This window comes from Mus musculus, chromosome 7, assembly GCF_000001635.26.
Source record: "Mus musculus strain C57BL/6J chromosome 7, GRCm38.p6 C57BL/6J".
NCBI lineage: Eukaryota > Metazoa > Chordata > Mammalia > Rodentia > Muridae > Mus > Mus musculus.
The window spans coordinates 64,354,003-64,370,088 of NC_000073.6; the positions used below are offsets into that span (position 1 = coordinate 64,354,003).

A 16,086-nucleotide genomic window follows, 5' to 3' on the forward strand; every position below is an offset into this window, starting at 1 on the left:
TGTGACTGTCCCAGCTTCTGCAGAGCATCTAAGAGGCCCCCCAGAGAAGCAGGCAAAAGCAGTGGATGTTCACGATCTTACTCAGAAGCTCTGTCACCCAGCTCTGGTGTGGCCATACAGGGTAGCCCAGACATAGCAGAGAAGAGGGCGTTAAAATGAAATGGACACAACGGTGACACCGCTATCCCAAATGAGAATCAGACCATTCTGAGTCCAAGATGGAGTTACATACTAAAAGGATTCAGGGGTGGAGGAGGCACACAGAGGAATCTAAGTAAATACGTTTAAATCAAGGGCACAGCAAGGAGAACTGGACGAGGCCTGGGTTTAACCAACAACAAACACAAAAGCACCCGAAGGGCACCTACATGCTTGACGTCTCCCACGGCAACCTCGGGCAGCCGGCTGAAGAGGTGCTTGTACTTCCTGCAGCTCGGAGACTCTCGCAGGCGCACGGCTCGCTGATAAAGAGAAAGTCGGTGTCCTGTCCTCACGTGTGGGTCTGCCAGGCCTTCCCTGATGCACCTAATTGCCTAGCAATTAACAAGTCACATGTCAACATCCCCAAAGTCCCAAGCAGCAGCTGTCAATTTACTTTGACAAGAAACCTCAAGACTAATTATTCTATTTTCACAAATGGGTAAACAGTGCCTGGAGAAAGGCAGGCTATTTCCTTAGGTCTCTTTTCCATGTCTAACCATGACCAGCCATCATTCATGTGGCCAGAGGAGAGCCACCTGGCAAGAGGGAAGACTTTGTTTGATTTTGTTTTGTTTATTTTTGAGACAGGGTTCTCTGTGTAATCCCAGAACTTGATCTGTAGTTCAGACTGGCCTTGTACTCACAGAGAACCACCTGCCTATGCCTCCCTAGTACTGGGATTAAAGGTGTGTGCCACCACGCCCACTGTAATGAGACATTTGGGCCCTTCTCTTCCTCAAACTAACATCTCCCCAGGTCTCAGGTTGGAAGAAAAGGCTGAGGCCCTGGGGCCAGCCAGAAAAGGGGCTTGTCTCCTGGAACATGATTGTACACAGCCCTGACAACTGGTCAGACCACCCTGCAGGAGAGGTTGGAGCTGAGACAAGGCTAGTCCACCATGCAGGGTGACACCGTGCCCAGCCAGATCTGTGTGGCTCTGCGGCCTCTTGGCCTGTTTTCCTTTGTGTACACATTCAGTTTTATCTTTTTTCTTTTTAAAATATTTTTTTATTATTTTATCTAAGTACACTATACTAGCTGTCTTCAGATGCACCAGAAGAGGGGGTCAGATCTCATTACGGTTGTGAGCGACCATGTGGTTGCTGGGATTTGAACTCAGGACCTTCAGAAGAGCAGTCGGTGCTCTTAACCACTGAGCCATCTCTCCAGCCCCCAGTTTTATCTTAACAAAGCAATCTGTATACTTTTAACATAGAAAACTGAGTGTCACCTTTGTCCCCAAAGTGAGAAAAAAATATATAAAATAACAAAATTACAGTGAGCAGTGGGGCTGGAGAGGTGGCTGAAGAAGGGCCCCAGCTGCATTACCAGAGGTCCCAGTCTCAGTTACCAGCATCTACACAACTATCCCTAATTCTAATTTCAGGAAATCCGATGCCCTCTTCTGGCCTCCTTAGGTCCTTCATGCATGCAGTACACAGACATAAATGCAGACAAAGCACCCATATACACAATAACTTTAAGAATCACAATAAAGAAAGTTAACTTCAAATAAAATTATTCAGGCTCTGCCGATCTCTCACATTGAGTGGCAGGGCTCCAGCCATCATTAGGAGAGAATTTTACAAGTGTCACCTTAGCAGGTTGGACAGAAGTTAAGAGCACTTGTTCTTGCAGAGGACCTGGCAAGACTGAGTTCCCAGCACCCACATGATGGCTTACAGCCGTCCTTAACTCCACGTACAGGAGACCCAATGCCCTCTTCATACCTCCAAGGGCACACACATGGTGAGCATGCATGCATGCAGGCAAAACACCCACACATACAAAATAAGTCTAAAAAAGAATTTCTAGTGTCATCTTAAAGTGTATTGTCTATTAAACACCTCAATTATACAAGCTGCAAGAGAAACTAGGTTGTCAAAAAAACTCCTAGGGGCCGGGCGTGGTGGCGCACGCCTTTAATCCCAGCACTTGGGAGGCAGAGGCAGGCAAATTTCTGAGTTCGAGGCCAGCCTGGTCTACAGAGTGAGTTCCAGAACAGCCAGGGCTACACAGAGAAACCTTGTCTCGACCCCCCCCCCCAAAAAAAAAAACACCAAAAAACCCCCCAATTCCTAACACACCCAACACCCCACCCTACCCAAGCTGACTTTCCATACACTTAAGTTTTTTCCCTTTTTATTAAAATGAGAAAATAGACAGATCCATGTTGGTAAATAGTAACCATTCATATTCACACAGAGACACAATGTAGTCTCTGAGCCCTATATACAAAAGGAGGAAAACCTAGTAGTGGTACTCTGGCAAGGCACAGGAGCAGGGTTTTCCCCACAGGCACAGCAGTGCTGTGGGTTCCACATGTGGGTTTGTGTTGAGGCAAGAAAGGATTCATATGAATTTAGAGTAGGAAAGTGGAGATTCTGTTTCCACTGTATTTTGCTTAAGTTAGGTTTTCCTACCTAGGTTGAGAGCTATGGTATTAAGAGACCTCAAAGCAGAGCAATTGAGCAGAATAGGGAACAACTTTTACCCCCCCTGGCTGGAGAAAATGAAGAAGGAAAAACCTTAAGGGTTAGACCACATCAGTGCTCAGCATTTTCTTGTTCCTCTCTCCTCCCCTTCACCATCATCCTTATCCCCTGCAGCACAATGGGTCAGGCCCTCCCCCAACTCCTACATCATCATCTTCTCCTCCATTGGCAAACCAGGAGGCGGTTGCACTGCAAGAGATCTGGCCGAGTATCACCTCTGACAACCTTCTCCTATCCAAAGAGAATGGGCAGGAAACCGCGTGATGAAAACCCCTGGTTCTTCTGGCTGCCTCTCTGCAGGCCGGGACTGCATTTGACTTGGGTTTTGTGGGGTCCTTTCTGAGTTTCCACCTGATGTCAGTGATGTCTGAAGTCAGATGGTTACTCTCACTGAGATGAAATTCTCTGGAGAGAATTTTGTTTGCAGAGTTAAGGATTCTCATGCAGATAAAACCCTGCACTGCACCCTCAGCTTCTGTCTCTTCTCGCCTGCAGATACTGCAACACCCCGCCATCCTCTTCTCCAGGCCGTGCACATCCCTGCAGAGTTGACAGATGTTCCGTAAAGGTCTGGGATTTGGACGATCAGCTCTGACCTCTTCTTTAAGAACAGTTGGCGAAGTTCGTTCTATTTCTGTTCTGCTCTCCATGTTCCCTCGCTGCCTTGTTCATTAAGTCTATTTCATCTGGCTCAGTATGTTCAACTGTTTCTTGATGTCCCTTTTCTGAGGTCTCGATGGTCCCCTCCATGATTGAAAGTGAGCTCTTTGTGTTGACTGGCGCCATGACGGTGCGGCTGGATCGTGGAATGGGGGAGAGCAGAGAGCTCTGAGGGGCATTCGCTGGATGGAGCTGGCTGCCTGGCCTTGGCTCTCTGCCCTGGAGGCAGGACTTACAGCCAGCTCCAGCCAGTGAGTGCCCTTCACAGCAGAGCCTTGGCTCTCTGCCCTCTGTTGACCCTGAAGAAGGATGTGGGTGGGGTGGGGTCACAGGACCTCTGCATTTGTTCCTTTCCCAATGTGGCTACAGCAAGTCCACAGCATGGAGAACGCTCTTTACTGTTCATCGCCTACAGTCGGCCTACATTGACAGAGCCTAGCTTGTCAGAGCTGTCGGTGCCCAGGTTCTGATCCTTACCACCCCCTCACAGAGACCATGGCCCGAGAGACGGCCAAGCCACAGGCTAGAGAGGACTTCCTGGAAGCCCTGGCTCCGAAGTTCTCAGGACACAGCTGGGAAGCTGGGAAAGCCACACACACCTGACCTCATTGACAGAGGCTGGGGGTCTTCAGAGCAAGTTACACGGTGATTCTAGATGCAGGCAGGGACAGAGTCAGCAGGATTCTTTACGCAGAGAGAGGAACCTAATGTCCTGTTTTCTAAGGTTCTTCCATGTTCAGCAAAATACAAAGGCTACAGCAGGACACCATTCCTTATCTTTCTCTACTCAGTTGAAGATGCTCAGAAAGTAAAAACTGTCTCGTGCTGGCCAGGATGTGGAAATCCAGAGCCCGAGTGGCTTACTGGCGGGAATATAAAAATGGAGGGAACACTGCAAACAACACTGGCAGCTTTCCTTTCTTTAAGATTTACTTATGTATATGAGTGCTGTCTGCGTGTATGTCCGTACATCAGAAGAGGGCATCAGATCCCATTACAGATGGTTGTGAGCCACCATGTGGTTGCTGGGAATTGAACTCAGGACCTCAGAAAGAACAAATGGTCAGTGCTCTTAACTGATGAGACAGCTCTATAGCCCTCAGTCTGGCAGCTTTTAAAGAGCCAAACATAAAGTTGCCACAGGAGGTACGTTCCTAGATCCATCCCTAAAGAATTGAAAATAGGCACTTGAGAATTACTCCATACCCACATCCACAGCAGCAATATTCCCAACAGCCAAAGGGCGGAGGGAGCCTGAGAATCCATTTACAGGTGACTGTACACGCCACACCACATCCATCATTCATCCATCATTCATCGCTGACAACAAATGAAGTCACAACATGCTGGAGTAACGATGGAACTCTGATGCAAACACCAAGGCAAATGAACCAGGAAACCGGGCCATGAGGGTGGCCAGCAGGATTGTTGGAAAAAGGTTAAAAAGAGCCAGACATTGTCAGCTTCCATGGGCAGGAGCCCAGGGAGACAGCTCTGTAGGTAAAGCACTTGGTGCCCAAGAGTGAGGAATCCTCGGAATGCATGAGAACCAGGGCACAGCAGCGACCATTCTTTTGTAGTCCTAGTATTCCTGCAGCAAGAGGAGGGGAAACAGGAGAAGGACCAGCTAGCCTGGGCCATGCTGCAGTGAACCAGACCTGCCTCCAACACGGTGAAAGCTGAGGCCCACCACCTGAGGTTGTCCTCCTGATCTCCACATGCACACTGTGGCACCTGCATAAGCACGGTCACGCGCAGAACACACACACACACACAGATACACATGCAGATATTCATGCACAGATACACACAGATACACAAATGCACAGAGAAATACACACAGATATTCATACACAGATATACACACACACACACAAATAAACACACAGATACCTACACACATAAAAACAGACATACAGATATGCCCATATACAGAAAAACACACAGATACACACACATAGATATACACACACACACACACAAACACACACAAATGTCCACACACAGATACAGATACACACAGATATTCACACAAATACACATACAGATACACACACAAATACAGAAACACACACAGAAATACACAAAGATACACACACACACACACAAATAAACACACAGATACCTACACACATAAAAACAGACATACAGATATGGCCATATACAGAAAAAAACACAGAGATACACACACACACACAGAGTTAAAGAGGCAGAAAGGCTAAGTTTAACTCTACTCCCAAAACAGCGAGGAAGCAGGAAGCCTATGGAACCCGAGGGGGAGGGTAGAAATGGGCAAAGACCTCAGTCTTTTCGTTTGCACTAATAACTAAACAGGTACAACAATGTAAGTATAACACACACCACAGAATCATATCTAAAGTGGCGTAAAGGGCAAACTTTGCACACATTTTATCCTAATAGAAAAATGAGAGACGGGCAGGATGGCGCAGTAGGTAAACCCACTGCAGCCAAGCCTGAAAACTCAAATTTAGTCCTGGGACCCATATGGTGGGAGGAGAGAAATGACTCCCCACAAGTTCACCTCTGACCTGCCCATGTGCACACGCACATGCATACACATTCTAAATATACTTTAAAACTTTAAAGAAAAACTTAAAAACAAAACGAAACCAAAGCCCGAGGAACAAACGGAAGCTCAAGCCTGGGGAACTAATGATGGGTGTAAAGGAACCGAGACGGGCGAGCAGGACCCTGCCGCGTATGCTGGTCCTGGAGAGGGGACCTGGCGTGGGGAGGGGTGTGTCCCTGCACGTGTGCCCTGCAGACAGACAGAAGACACAGAAGACAGAGGATGTGGGCACAGGGTAACAGGAGCTGTGTGGATGGTACTAATGCACTGGGAAAGGGTTAAAAGGAACTAGAACTTTCTTAGCATCCATGAACAATGAGCTCAGCGGCCTGTCTGGCCCTATGACTGCGGCAAAGGTCTGCAGAACTGTGAACAAGGAGGGATGAGTAACATCCTCGGCCATGAGTACAGTGAGAGCCGAGAGGTAGCACAACAGACACACGTGCTCGCCTTCCCAGGCTGGGTGCTGGTCAGCCCCGCCCTGCTATGCAAGCCTTAGCGTGCAGCAGGAGGAAGAGGCCCCATTCCCACCTCCAGGACAGAGATCAGTTTCCGTTGGCTTTTCATGGGCACCAGAGGCAACAAGGTGCTGGTTTAGTAGAAAGCTGTGAAAAAAATCCTACGGCATACCTCCACATTCCATGGGCAATTTTTTCCAGCCCTCTTTCCCCCAGATTCACTAAATGTACCACTGGAAAAACAAATCCTCCCTGAGACACAGTCCCTTCCATTCAGTTCAAACACGGGGCTGGAATGGAGACAGTCGGGGAGGGAACCCACAGGCCGCCACACAAAGAGTCACTGTTACCAGCCTGGCTCAGAGGCAGTGGCCTCAAAGGCCCCACCCTGCCCAGCCACAGGAGTGACAGGATCTGTCTATTTCAAGTCCCCAAGTTCCCTGGGGCCTGCCAGAGAAGGTGGCCTGTTCAGAGATGGGGCAAAATGCCCTGCAGAAGCACAGAGGATACTCTTCAAGCACCTGCAGTGAGAAAAGGGAGAGACTGACTCCCATCAGCCTTTGTAACAAGAAGCACTGAGCAACAAGTCTATTAAGCCACCATCTCCAGCCCAGACTGTGGCTGAGACACAGAGACAGACAGAGACACAGAGAGAGAGAGAGGACAGAGACAGAAGAGAACCACTATGAACCTGCAGACAGCTGAGACACACCGGTCCTCTCTCTCCTTGATTGCATTTCCTGGAGCCCACTATCAACCCCTTTCCTCTTCCACTCAGAGCAGACAGACATCTCCTGCCTTCATTTAATGCTAGTGTTAGAATTACCCCTGCTTTCCTGGGGTAGGGGATGAGGTTGGAAGAAATCAAAGAATGTTAGCCAAAGGAAAAATATCTTCTAATTATATTTGGAAATTTCATTTATTAAGTTTTGATTTGACTATCACATTTGTTATATTAGTGGTTTCTAAAGTTTTTTATAAAAACTAAATATTTAAAGGCTTTTGTTTTTATCTGGAGTAATTTTTCCATGTGTTATAGAGAAATACATCACTATTAATAAAAACCATACATTTTACTATTTTTTCTCAGGACCATAAATTACTTTTTTGGTGATAGCACTAACACAGAAATTAATGGGAAAGGAGAAGGAAAGGGGGAAGTGGTGCAATTACATTTTAATTAAAGTAAAATAAATGGCCAGTACGGTGCACGCCTTTTACATCAGCAACGGAGAAGCAGAAGCAGGTGGATCTCTGGGTACTTGAAGCCAGCCTGCTATACATGGTGAGTTCTAGGACAGCCAGAGCTACACAGTGAAACTCTGTTCTGACAGACAGACAGACAGAGTTACACAGTGAAACTGTACCCCTCCAACAAACAAATAAGCTAATTAAAGGAAGGTGCTTTCGTAGGCTTTGGTAGCTCAGTGGCCAAGTGTTTGTTTAACTATGCCTTGAGTTCCATCCCCGGTGCTGAAGCACTTAGAGTTTGCCATTAAGAACCAAATAAGCAGCGGGGTATGCTGCCAGTACCTCTTCCAGACGCTTCAGGTGCTGGTGCAGGTTAAGAGCCAGGCGATCCCACCAGCGGCCTCTGCTGTCAGGACAATAGATTTTCTGAGACAAGAGGTTTTCAAGTTCCTTGACAGCTTCCTATGGCAACAATGAAAAGAAAGGTGGTTAGATGCTGGGAACATGGGTTCTAATCACAGTCAGACGCCAACAGGGTTGCTGAGGTCCATCTGCAGTGAAGGCCAAGGACCAGCCCTGACAGGCAGCAGTTTGAGATGTTCTCCTGTATGACCATAGCTGCCTGAGCACCTGTACTTGACCCCAGGTCTCTGCCTAGTGATGCTGAGCCCTCAGAGTCTGTGGGCAGGTGCTGGTCTTCTCCACGTCACCTCTGGCAGCCCAGCCACCCAGGGTCCTGGCTATGTACAGGGAGCTAAGCACTGGCTGGTGCTGCCATACCCTGACACTCTGGGAAGCCAGCAGGCTCTAGACCCTCTGAGATTTGAGGCACGCTGTCTGTCAGGAAGGACAGATGGAAAGGGACAGAGGAAGGGAGAGGAGTCCTTCAGTCTGGGATCTGGCTGTGAGTCAGAAACTTCAACACAACTGATGAAGCATAACTTGCCAGGAGAATGCTCCTGTCTTCCCAGAGTAAAAACAGCAAACCAGGTGCCCCTGACCTTCACCCTGCCCCAGCTGTGTACCCAACAAAGCCACCTAACAATGTCAAAGGGAATCTTTCTTAAGATAAGGGAAACACCTTGAATTAATTTAATTTCCAACTTTGCTTTACCTTTAAATCTTGTCAACTCTAATACGTTCCTTGTGAAATGGGGGAGCTTTAAGAGCTTCCGAATGACAGATGCGGCATCTTGTCCATGGATCGTCCTGGGATTCAGGGGAGCTAAGTCAAAGACCCAGCTTGCCATTTTCCCGTTGTAAAAAGCATATACTAATACAGAAATACCAGACACAGTAAAAGGGAACTCTGGGATGTCTTAAGCTAAGGATGTCACCAAATTATTATTTGCAGCTACATCTCTAGACAATACCCCACAGATGACAAGGGGGTACGAGCTTTTTACCCACAAGATCTAGGGTAACTGAGTCTCCCACCAAGCTCCGAGACCCAGGTAAGCTGAATGGGCTCCTCCCAGGCTCTGTGCATGGCCAGCGAGCCTTCCCAGTGAAGGGTGGAGGAGGGTGCTCTAACCTCGTACATGTGAAGCCTCTCTAGGACTTCAACAGCCCGAGAGGAAATCCTTGTGTAGATCCACCCGACGGTAAAGCAGCGCAGGAAGGGCGGCAAGGCCTCGTGGTACCTGAAAGGACAAGGCATGCCAGGGGTTAGTAACTGGGCTCATACAAACTGTAAAAAGTGACAAAATGTGGGATTTCTATCTTTGAGATGATATATTTCAATACTTTGAGTTGTGTGTTCCATTTTCTGGACTATAAAATTAGATCATCACAGCCAAGCCCCTGTCTCAGGATGCTAGGAGAGGTGAGAAGAGAAGACATAACAAGATTTAAAATGGAGGTCAGCATTTAAACCTCATCCACAAACCTGGACAAGTCTTCACATTTCCTAAAGCCTGCAGCAAACGGTGACTTTACCTTCTTCAAACATCATTTAAAAATACACTCTACTATTGACCCTTCTGTATATGTTGCCACGACTACTTGAAACTAAGTTCATTTTGTAACTGACATATAAACACACAGAAACTGCATGAGGCTCTAATACATGCCAACTCTGTATCCAAGGTGAACGTTAGACATTTTTCACTTCTGTTTTGGGGCAGTGTCTCAGTTGGGGTTATTGTTGCTGTGATGAAAAGCAATTTAGGGAGGAAAGCTTTTGTTTGGTTTACACTTCCACATCATTGTTCATCACTGAAGGAAGTCAGGACAGGAACTCAAGCAGGGCAGGCACCTGGAGGCAGGAGCTGATGCAGGGACCAGGGAGGGGTGCTACTTACTGGCTTGCTCAGCCTGCTTTCTTAAAGTTCCCAGAACTACCAGTCCAGGAATGGCCCCACCCACAATGGGCTGGGCCCTCACCCATCATCACTAATTAAGAAAATGTCCTACAAGCTTGCCAAGAGCCTGATCTCATGAAGGCATTTTCTCAATTGAGATTCCCTCTTCTCAGATGACCACAGCTTGTGTTAAGCTGACATACAACTAGCCAGTGGAGGGAGGCTGTGTACGTTTGTGTTCAGGTGTGTGCAGACACACGTGTACAAGGATGGCCAGAAGCTGACACTGTTCAGGTGTGTGCAGACACACGTGTGCAAGGATGGCCAGAAGCTGGCACTGTTCAGGTGTGTGCAGACACACGTGTACAAGGATGGCCAGAAGCTGGCACTGTGCCTTCCTCAACCCTTCCCCTTGGTCTCTGGGTTTGCCTTTAATGTTGTTAAGTTATTGACTATTTCATATATGTTATACAATGTATCTTCCTTTCTCATAGCCTCCCTCCACCCCCATTACCTTCTTCTACCCCTCCAACTTTCTCTGAGCTCTGAGCTCAAGCTATGGGTCCCACCATCATCACAGGAAAGCAAACAAACAACAAACAACAACAAAAACCCACCCAAACACTCACCTCAGGGAAGGGTGGCTTTTCAGTTGTTCCCAGTCCCTTTTTGCACTCCGAGCAAGCTCCTTAGCGTCCTCCCAGTTCCCACTGGCCATGGCAGCTGAGATGTCACTCAGCATGTGTGCGGCTGCTGCGTATCTAAGGAGAATGCCATGCAGGTCTTAAGTGGAGGAACACTTACAGGACAACTGCAACCTCCTGGCCACTGGGCTTACCCAAGAGGAGAAAAGCATGTTTGTGAAAACTCAGGGGACATGGGGGGCACGGCGGTGCTCGCCTCCAATCCCCGCACTGGGAAGCAGAAGCAGAAAGAAGCAGGTGGATCCCTGGGTTCTAGTCCTACAACGTGATTTCCAGGCCAGCTAAAGCTACCCAATAAGATCCTGCCTCAAAAATTAAACAAAACAAAACGAAATGCACTAAGTGAGTATATGTAAGCTGCATCCTAGCAATAACATAATATAGGTCTCCCCTCTGCTCTACAAGAAAGGCAGAAGCATCTACACTGTAAGCTTACAAAGTTTGCCCCATTACATAAATGCCATACTGATTGAATCAGAGTTCCTGGGTCCTGGCATTCATCTATCCAACAAGCTGAGAGCCACCAAGCGAATGTGGAACTGAATTCAGCATTGTAGCGAGACGGCAGTTTGACACAGTAAGCAACGTAATCAGAGGTGCCATAGAGATACTGCCCAAGCCCACAGAACTGCAGGGTATTTCCAAATCGGGAACGCTTCAGGGAGAAGGCAATGATGAAATTTCATTAACTATTTAGTGGAGAAATATGAGGTTTCATTACTTCGTTAGATATGAAAACCAAAGACACGTGACTAACAGGATCTGAGACACTGAGAGCATAGTCACTGTATTTTGGAGAAGAACAGCATGCAATACCAGGAATACAAACACTAATATTAACAAGAAAGCACCTGGCAACCAGAAGTCACATTTGCTCACAAACCCACAGACCCAACTATTTAGGATAGTCTACTAGACTCCAAGGTCAGTAAGAAAACAGAAAAGCATGGGTAGGGGCTGTAGCCCAGTGATAGACAGAGCATGTGCCTGCCACACACAAAGCCCTGGGTCAATCCCAGCACTGCATGCAAAGGTCTGGATCAGTATTGATTAAATGAGTTACAAATCTTACATCAATGACCAAAGTGATGTCAGGAAATTCATTTTTCTTATAAAAATTGCCTTTTCTTTTTTTTTTTTCTTTTTAAGGAAATACACCAACATAGTGGTGCACACCCACATACACAACGGTCAGGAGTGTTAGGAGCAGAGGGCAAAAGGGTTGTGATTGCTGAGCCAGCCTAGAGTCCTAGACAAGAAAATTCCTATCTCAAAACAAACAAACAAACAGATATTTCTCTCTTGCTTTATGACCTCCACCATTTTTTCAATCAAAGCTCTTTTTGCTAATCAAGCCAACATTCATAAAACCCATGAAGTGCTGTGTAGACTCACACGTTCCAACTCACTGTGTACACACAAGCTCTCAGCAGCCAGGGCTGAGTGCCGTGACTGGAAAAACCACACTCTTGTGCCTTATTTGTCCCAGCAACCAATGCACAAGGCAGGGCTGTCAAACATCTGTGCTACAGAAGTGTTTCCTGCCACAGCTACTCAGGAACATCACCTAATGAAAATCTTTTGTGGCTTTAACTCAGAACTCACTGACTGGCGGCCATCGGCTAAGTGCACGTGAGCATTCTCCAGGTAGGTGCAGACGTGCATGCGAGGAAGAAAAAGGATGATAAACCCACAGACGTAAAGATGCCTGTGGCATGCACTCCACATTTCCACACTGGCAGGCAGGAGACAATAGTAAGACCGTTTCTTAAGTGTTAAAATGAGCACAGGTATCAGAGAGACTTAGCACGGGTATCAGAGAGACTTAGCACGGGTATCAGAGAGACTTAGCACGGGTATCAGAGAGACTTAGCACGGGTATCAGAGAGACTTAGCACGGGTATCACAGAGACTTAGCACGGGTATCACAGAGACTTAGCACGGCCCCACCTGATGAGGTCCTCTCTGTCCCTGAAGATCTGGGTCTTCCGGCAGATGGTGTACTGAGGAAACTCCATTCGGCCCAGATTGACCAATAGCACAGTAGACAGCTGACCTTGACCCCCACAAGCAGCTTCTTCGTCTTCCATGGAATCAGTCAATGAGAACAGAAGCAAGATTCGGGCAAACACAGCCCTAGGGCCTTTACAGACTCGAAGCGACCGGCCAGCCAAGTCTTTGGCTCTAAAATATGTACAACACAGAGTTACCTCTCTAGCTTTGAAGCATTTGGATATGAGATTTTACAAATTATCCTCAGTTAAAATGAAGAGAAATGTCAGTCATTGTTGGAAACACGCAGCATTTAGCATCCCCTGCTTGTGACAATGGAATGTTACTTAGTCTTAGAGCTCAGAGACGTACTTAGGGACATGGAAAATAAATAATTCTTTACCTCCAGTGGTTTCATGCATAGTTTTACTCAGTAATGATGCTTTCTCCCCCAGCCACATGTTATGTAGAGTTTACCATGGACATGAACACTAAAAACACCAGGGAAAACTCATAGGTGAACATATTGCCTCTGATATTAGCAATTCTCATTTATTGACTTGAATGGTCATCTAAAGACTAGGAACCCCTGGGACTGGCCCTCGGCACCACAAACAACACAGACCCCTTCCTTTGGGGCATTCACTTACCTTCTCATGGTGTCCATTACTGTAATACCAAACTCTACTCAGAGAATTCTAAGACCCCAAGCTCTCCAGCAACCTCTACAATAGGCCTTCTTTAAAAACAAAAGTACGTGTATTTCTCTATTTGTGTGTATGTGCACATACCTGTGCGGACACACCCATGCCCCGTATGTGTAAAGGTCAGAGAACACCTGTCAAAGCTGGTTCTCTCCTTCTACCATGAGGGTACTAGGAATCAAGTCAGGTTCTTGGAGACAAGCTCTTTAACTAATAAGGATTTAATTCTTCTCTAGGTCAATCCACGTTTTGTTTCCTGGTACTAGGGATTGGACCTGGCTGGGGTCTTGCACACACTAGGCAAGTGCTGACCACTGGGCTGTAACCCACCCTAAGACTTTATACATCTGAAATCAACTTCTTACATACATGATTTATTCAAAGGGAGTCATTTATAACATATGAAATATACAAGTATCTCATTTTATCCTCCACTGCTTTGGAATAATGGGCCCCATGTTAATGTAGATACACTTGGATTTTATAGATTTCACGGTAAAAGAACTCCACAGGTTTTTATGGCCTTTCCAAAAGTAACAGCTCAAGTGCTTTTTAAAGATTAACGAAACCGCCAGAGTTCTAGGTAAAACTTTTTTAAAAATGATGCATATTAAGTCTGGCTCATAACATTCCAATAAAAAGTTTACTAAATTAAAGGTATGACTGACAGTTTGCCCTAAAGTCTGTAAGAGCAGGCATTACAGCTATTGGAACATCCTCTCCTATGGCACATCTTAGATAATACATCATGATCATTTATACCAAAGGTTCTTTCTTTACTGCCCATATTGTAGTCTACCCGCCTCCTCCCCAGGAGCCATTTTGTTCCATGTCTGCCAGCTATTTCACATTGTTGCTGTAACATGCTTGCCAGTCACTGATACAGAAAAAAAACTTAATTCAGAGCAAGGTCATGCTGATCACATGTCCTATTATGTTTTGAGATTTGTTAATCTTCAAACAATTCTTTTTTTTTTAATATTCATTTCATTTATATGAGTACACCGTAGCTGTCTCCAGACACACCAGAAGAGAGCATCAGATCCCATTACAGATGGTTGTGAACCACCATGGGGTTGCTGGGAATTGAACTAAGGACCTCAGGAAGAGCAAGCAGATAGTGCTCTTAACAGCTGAGCCATCTCTCCGGCCCTCCGAGATTTGTTAATCTTAAGAAATTCCACAAAGCTTTATGTAGCTTTTACCCATCAAATTAAAAGTCAATATGAACTGTTATGTCTAAAATGGCTTGAATCAGAGCCAACCACTAGGCAACACTTCCTGCACCTGCATATGAGCTCACTGCAGTTTCTGTGGGTTTTTTACATTTTTTCTTTTATAAGCTGACAGAGAAAAATGTTCATCATCGTAGCTTCAGATAATTCTGAGCTATGTCCCTAATCTGATCAGTATTAGGGTGTCCGCTCAATAAACGATCCCTGTCTGGCTGAGAGCAGTGTTTGTGTGGTTTATGGGGCAACTCATGGACCCCAACAGCATACTGACTTTCTTACTTCCAGAAATTAGCATAGCCTTACACGAGAATTTTGGAGAAAGCACCAATAAAGCCCTGAGGAAAGGACAGTGAAGGCTTTCCACTGTCAATCCCAATACAACTGCCACAATCAGGCACAGTCTGAAAAGTTACAGAGTCTAGACTATCCAGTTAGCGTGTTTACGGATACAGCAAATGTTTTCACTGACACGATGACCACAGACCTTTTTAAAATCACTGCTCGGATTCCAGGCTGAGTCTTGCCCCACGTGCAGACTGAGCGCTGTTTGGCCAGTTTGTGAAAGGCGTCTACCAGCTGCTGCTTCTGCCCACCGGGACTCACCAAGTGGAAGGTTTTGGCCAGGGCTTTCAGCTCAGGAGCAGAAAGGAGTTCAAGTACATCAGAGAGTTCTTGCAACTCAGATTCTGCAACAGTTAAGACAACCAAAAGTAAGTTCAAAATAGTTCCCTAGAATTTCCTGTCATCTAGCATTATTTACCTGGGGTGGGAAGAGAATTAGCTAGATGCAAATGAAACGAAATTTTTCCTCTAGAAATTGTAGTAAGCTTTCCAAAACAAAGTGGAGTTTGTCAAGTATTCATCAAACTCTTTCCATTAAAGACTACAGTCAACAGCACAGTGGTGGTGGTACAAGGCCTTGAATCCCAGCACTCAGGAGGAAGAGGCAGGTGGATCTGGGCTGGAGACCAGTCTCATTTAGAGTCAGTTCCAGGACAGTGAGGGCTATGCAAAGAAACCATGTCTCCATAAAAACCAACCAACCAACCCTACTTCAGACAACAAACTATGAACAAAGTTTACTGGGCTACACCTTCCATCTTCCTCATCTGTAGCCATGTGAGGGGCCTCTCCGAACAGAGTGAAGTGGTCCTCAGCTCTCCTCCACTGCGCCCTCCGCCTACCATATGATGCAGACTGGGAAGCCTTACAAGGGCTCAGTCCTCCAGCATCCTGCTATGGTGCACACCCCAGATACCACACCAGGGGGGTGCACTGGGCTAAAGCAGACCCAGCCATGTGTCACCATGGTGAGCCAGGTCTTTGACCAAAGGGAGCTCATCTCCTACCACAATAATTACTCATGCCAGGCAGTAAAAGGTGGTAAAGAAAAGCAGAGCTAGGCACTGGAGAGACAGCTCGGCAGTTAAGAGCACTTGCTGTTCTCCCAGAGGACCCGGAATCGGTTCCCAGTAGCACAGGAATCTAATGCCAGCTGCCAGTGACCCCACACCTCTGGCCTGCTGTCAAGCACATAGTCACATGACAAACTC

The 16,086-nt window shown here is 46.6% G+C and overlaps 1 protein-coding gene and 1 pseudogene across 3 annotated transcripts in view; both read right to left on the bottom strand.

The window, feature by feature from the left end:
• Positions 1 to 16,086, bottom strand: part of Fan1 (FANCD2/FANCI-associated nuclease 1) — a 28,744-nt gene that overhangs the window by 8,618 nt on the left and 4,040 nt on the right. For 2 of the 3 annotated variants that reach the window (NM_177893.4, XM_006540958.4), the window contains 6 exons: positions 15,018 to 15,219; positions 12,553 to 12,786; positions 10,528 to 10,659; positions 9,130 to 9,238; positions 7,938 to 8,057; positions 369 to 533 (listed from right to left, as the gene is read on the bottom strand). In NM_177893.4, coding sequence (NP_808561.2) covers positions 369 to 533; positions 7,938 to 8,057; positions 9,130 to 9,238; positions 10,528 to 10,659; positions 12,553 to 12,786; positions 15,018 to 15,219 — 962 coding nt within the window. The other variant, XM_006540959.4, reaches the window with a different exon arrangement.
• On the bottom strand, positions 2,776 to 3,475 carry Gm17930 (predicted gene, 17930; annotated as a pseudogene).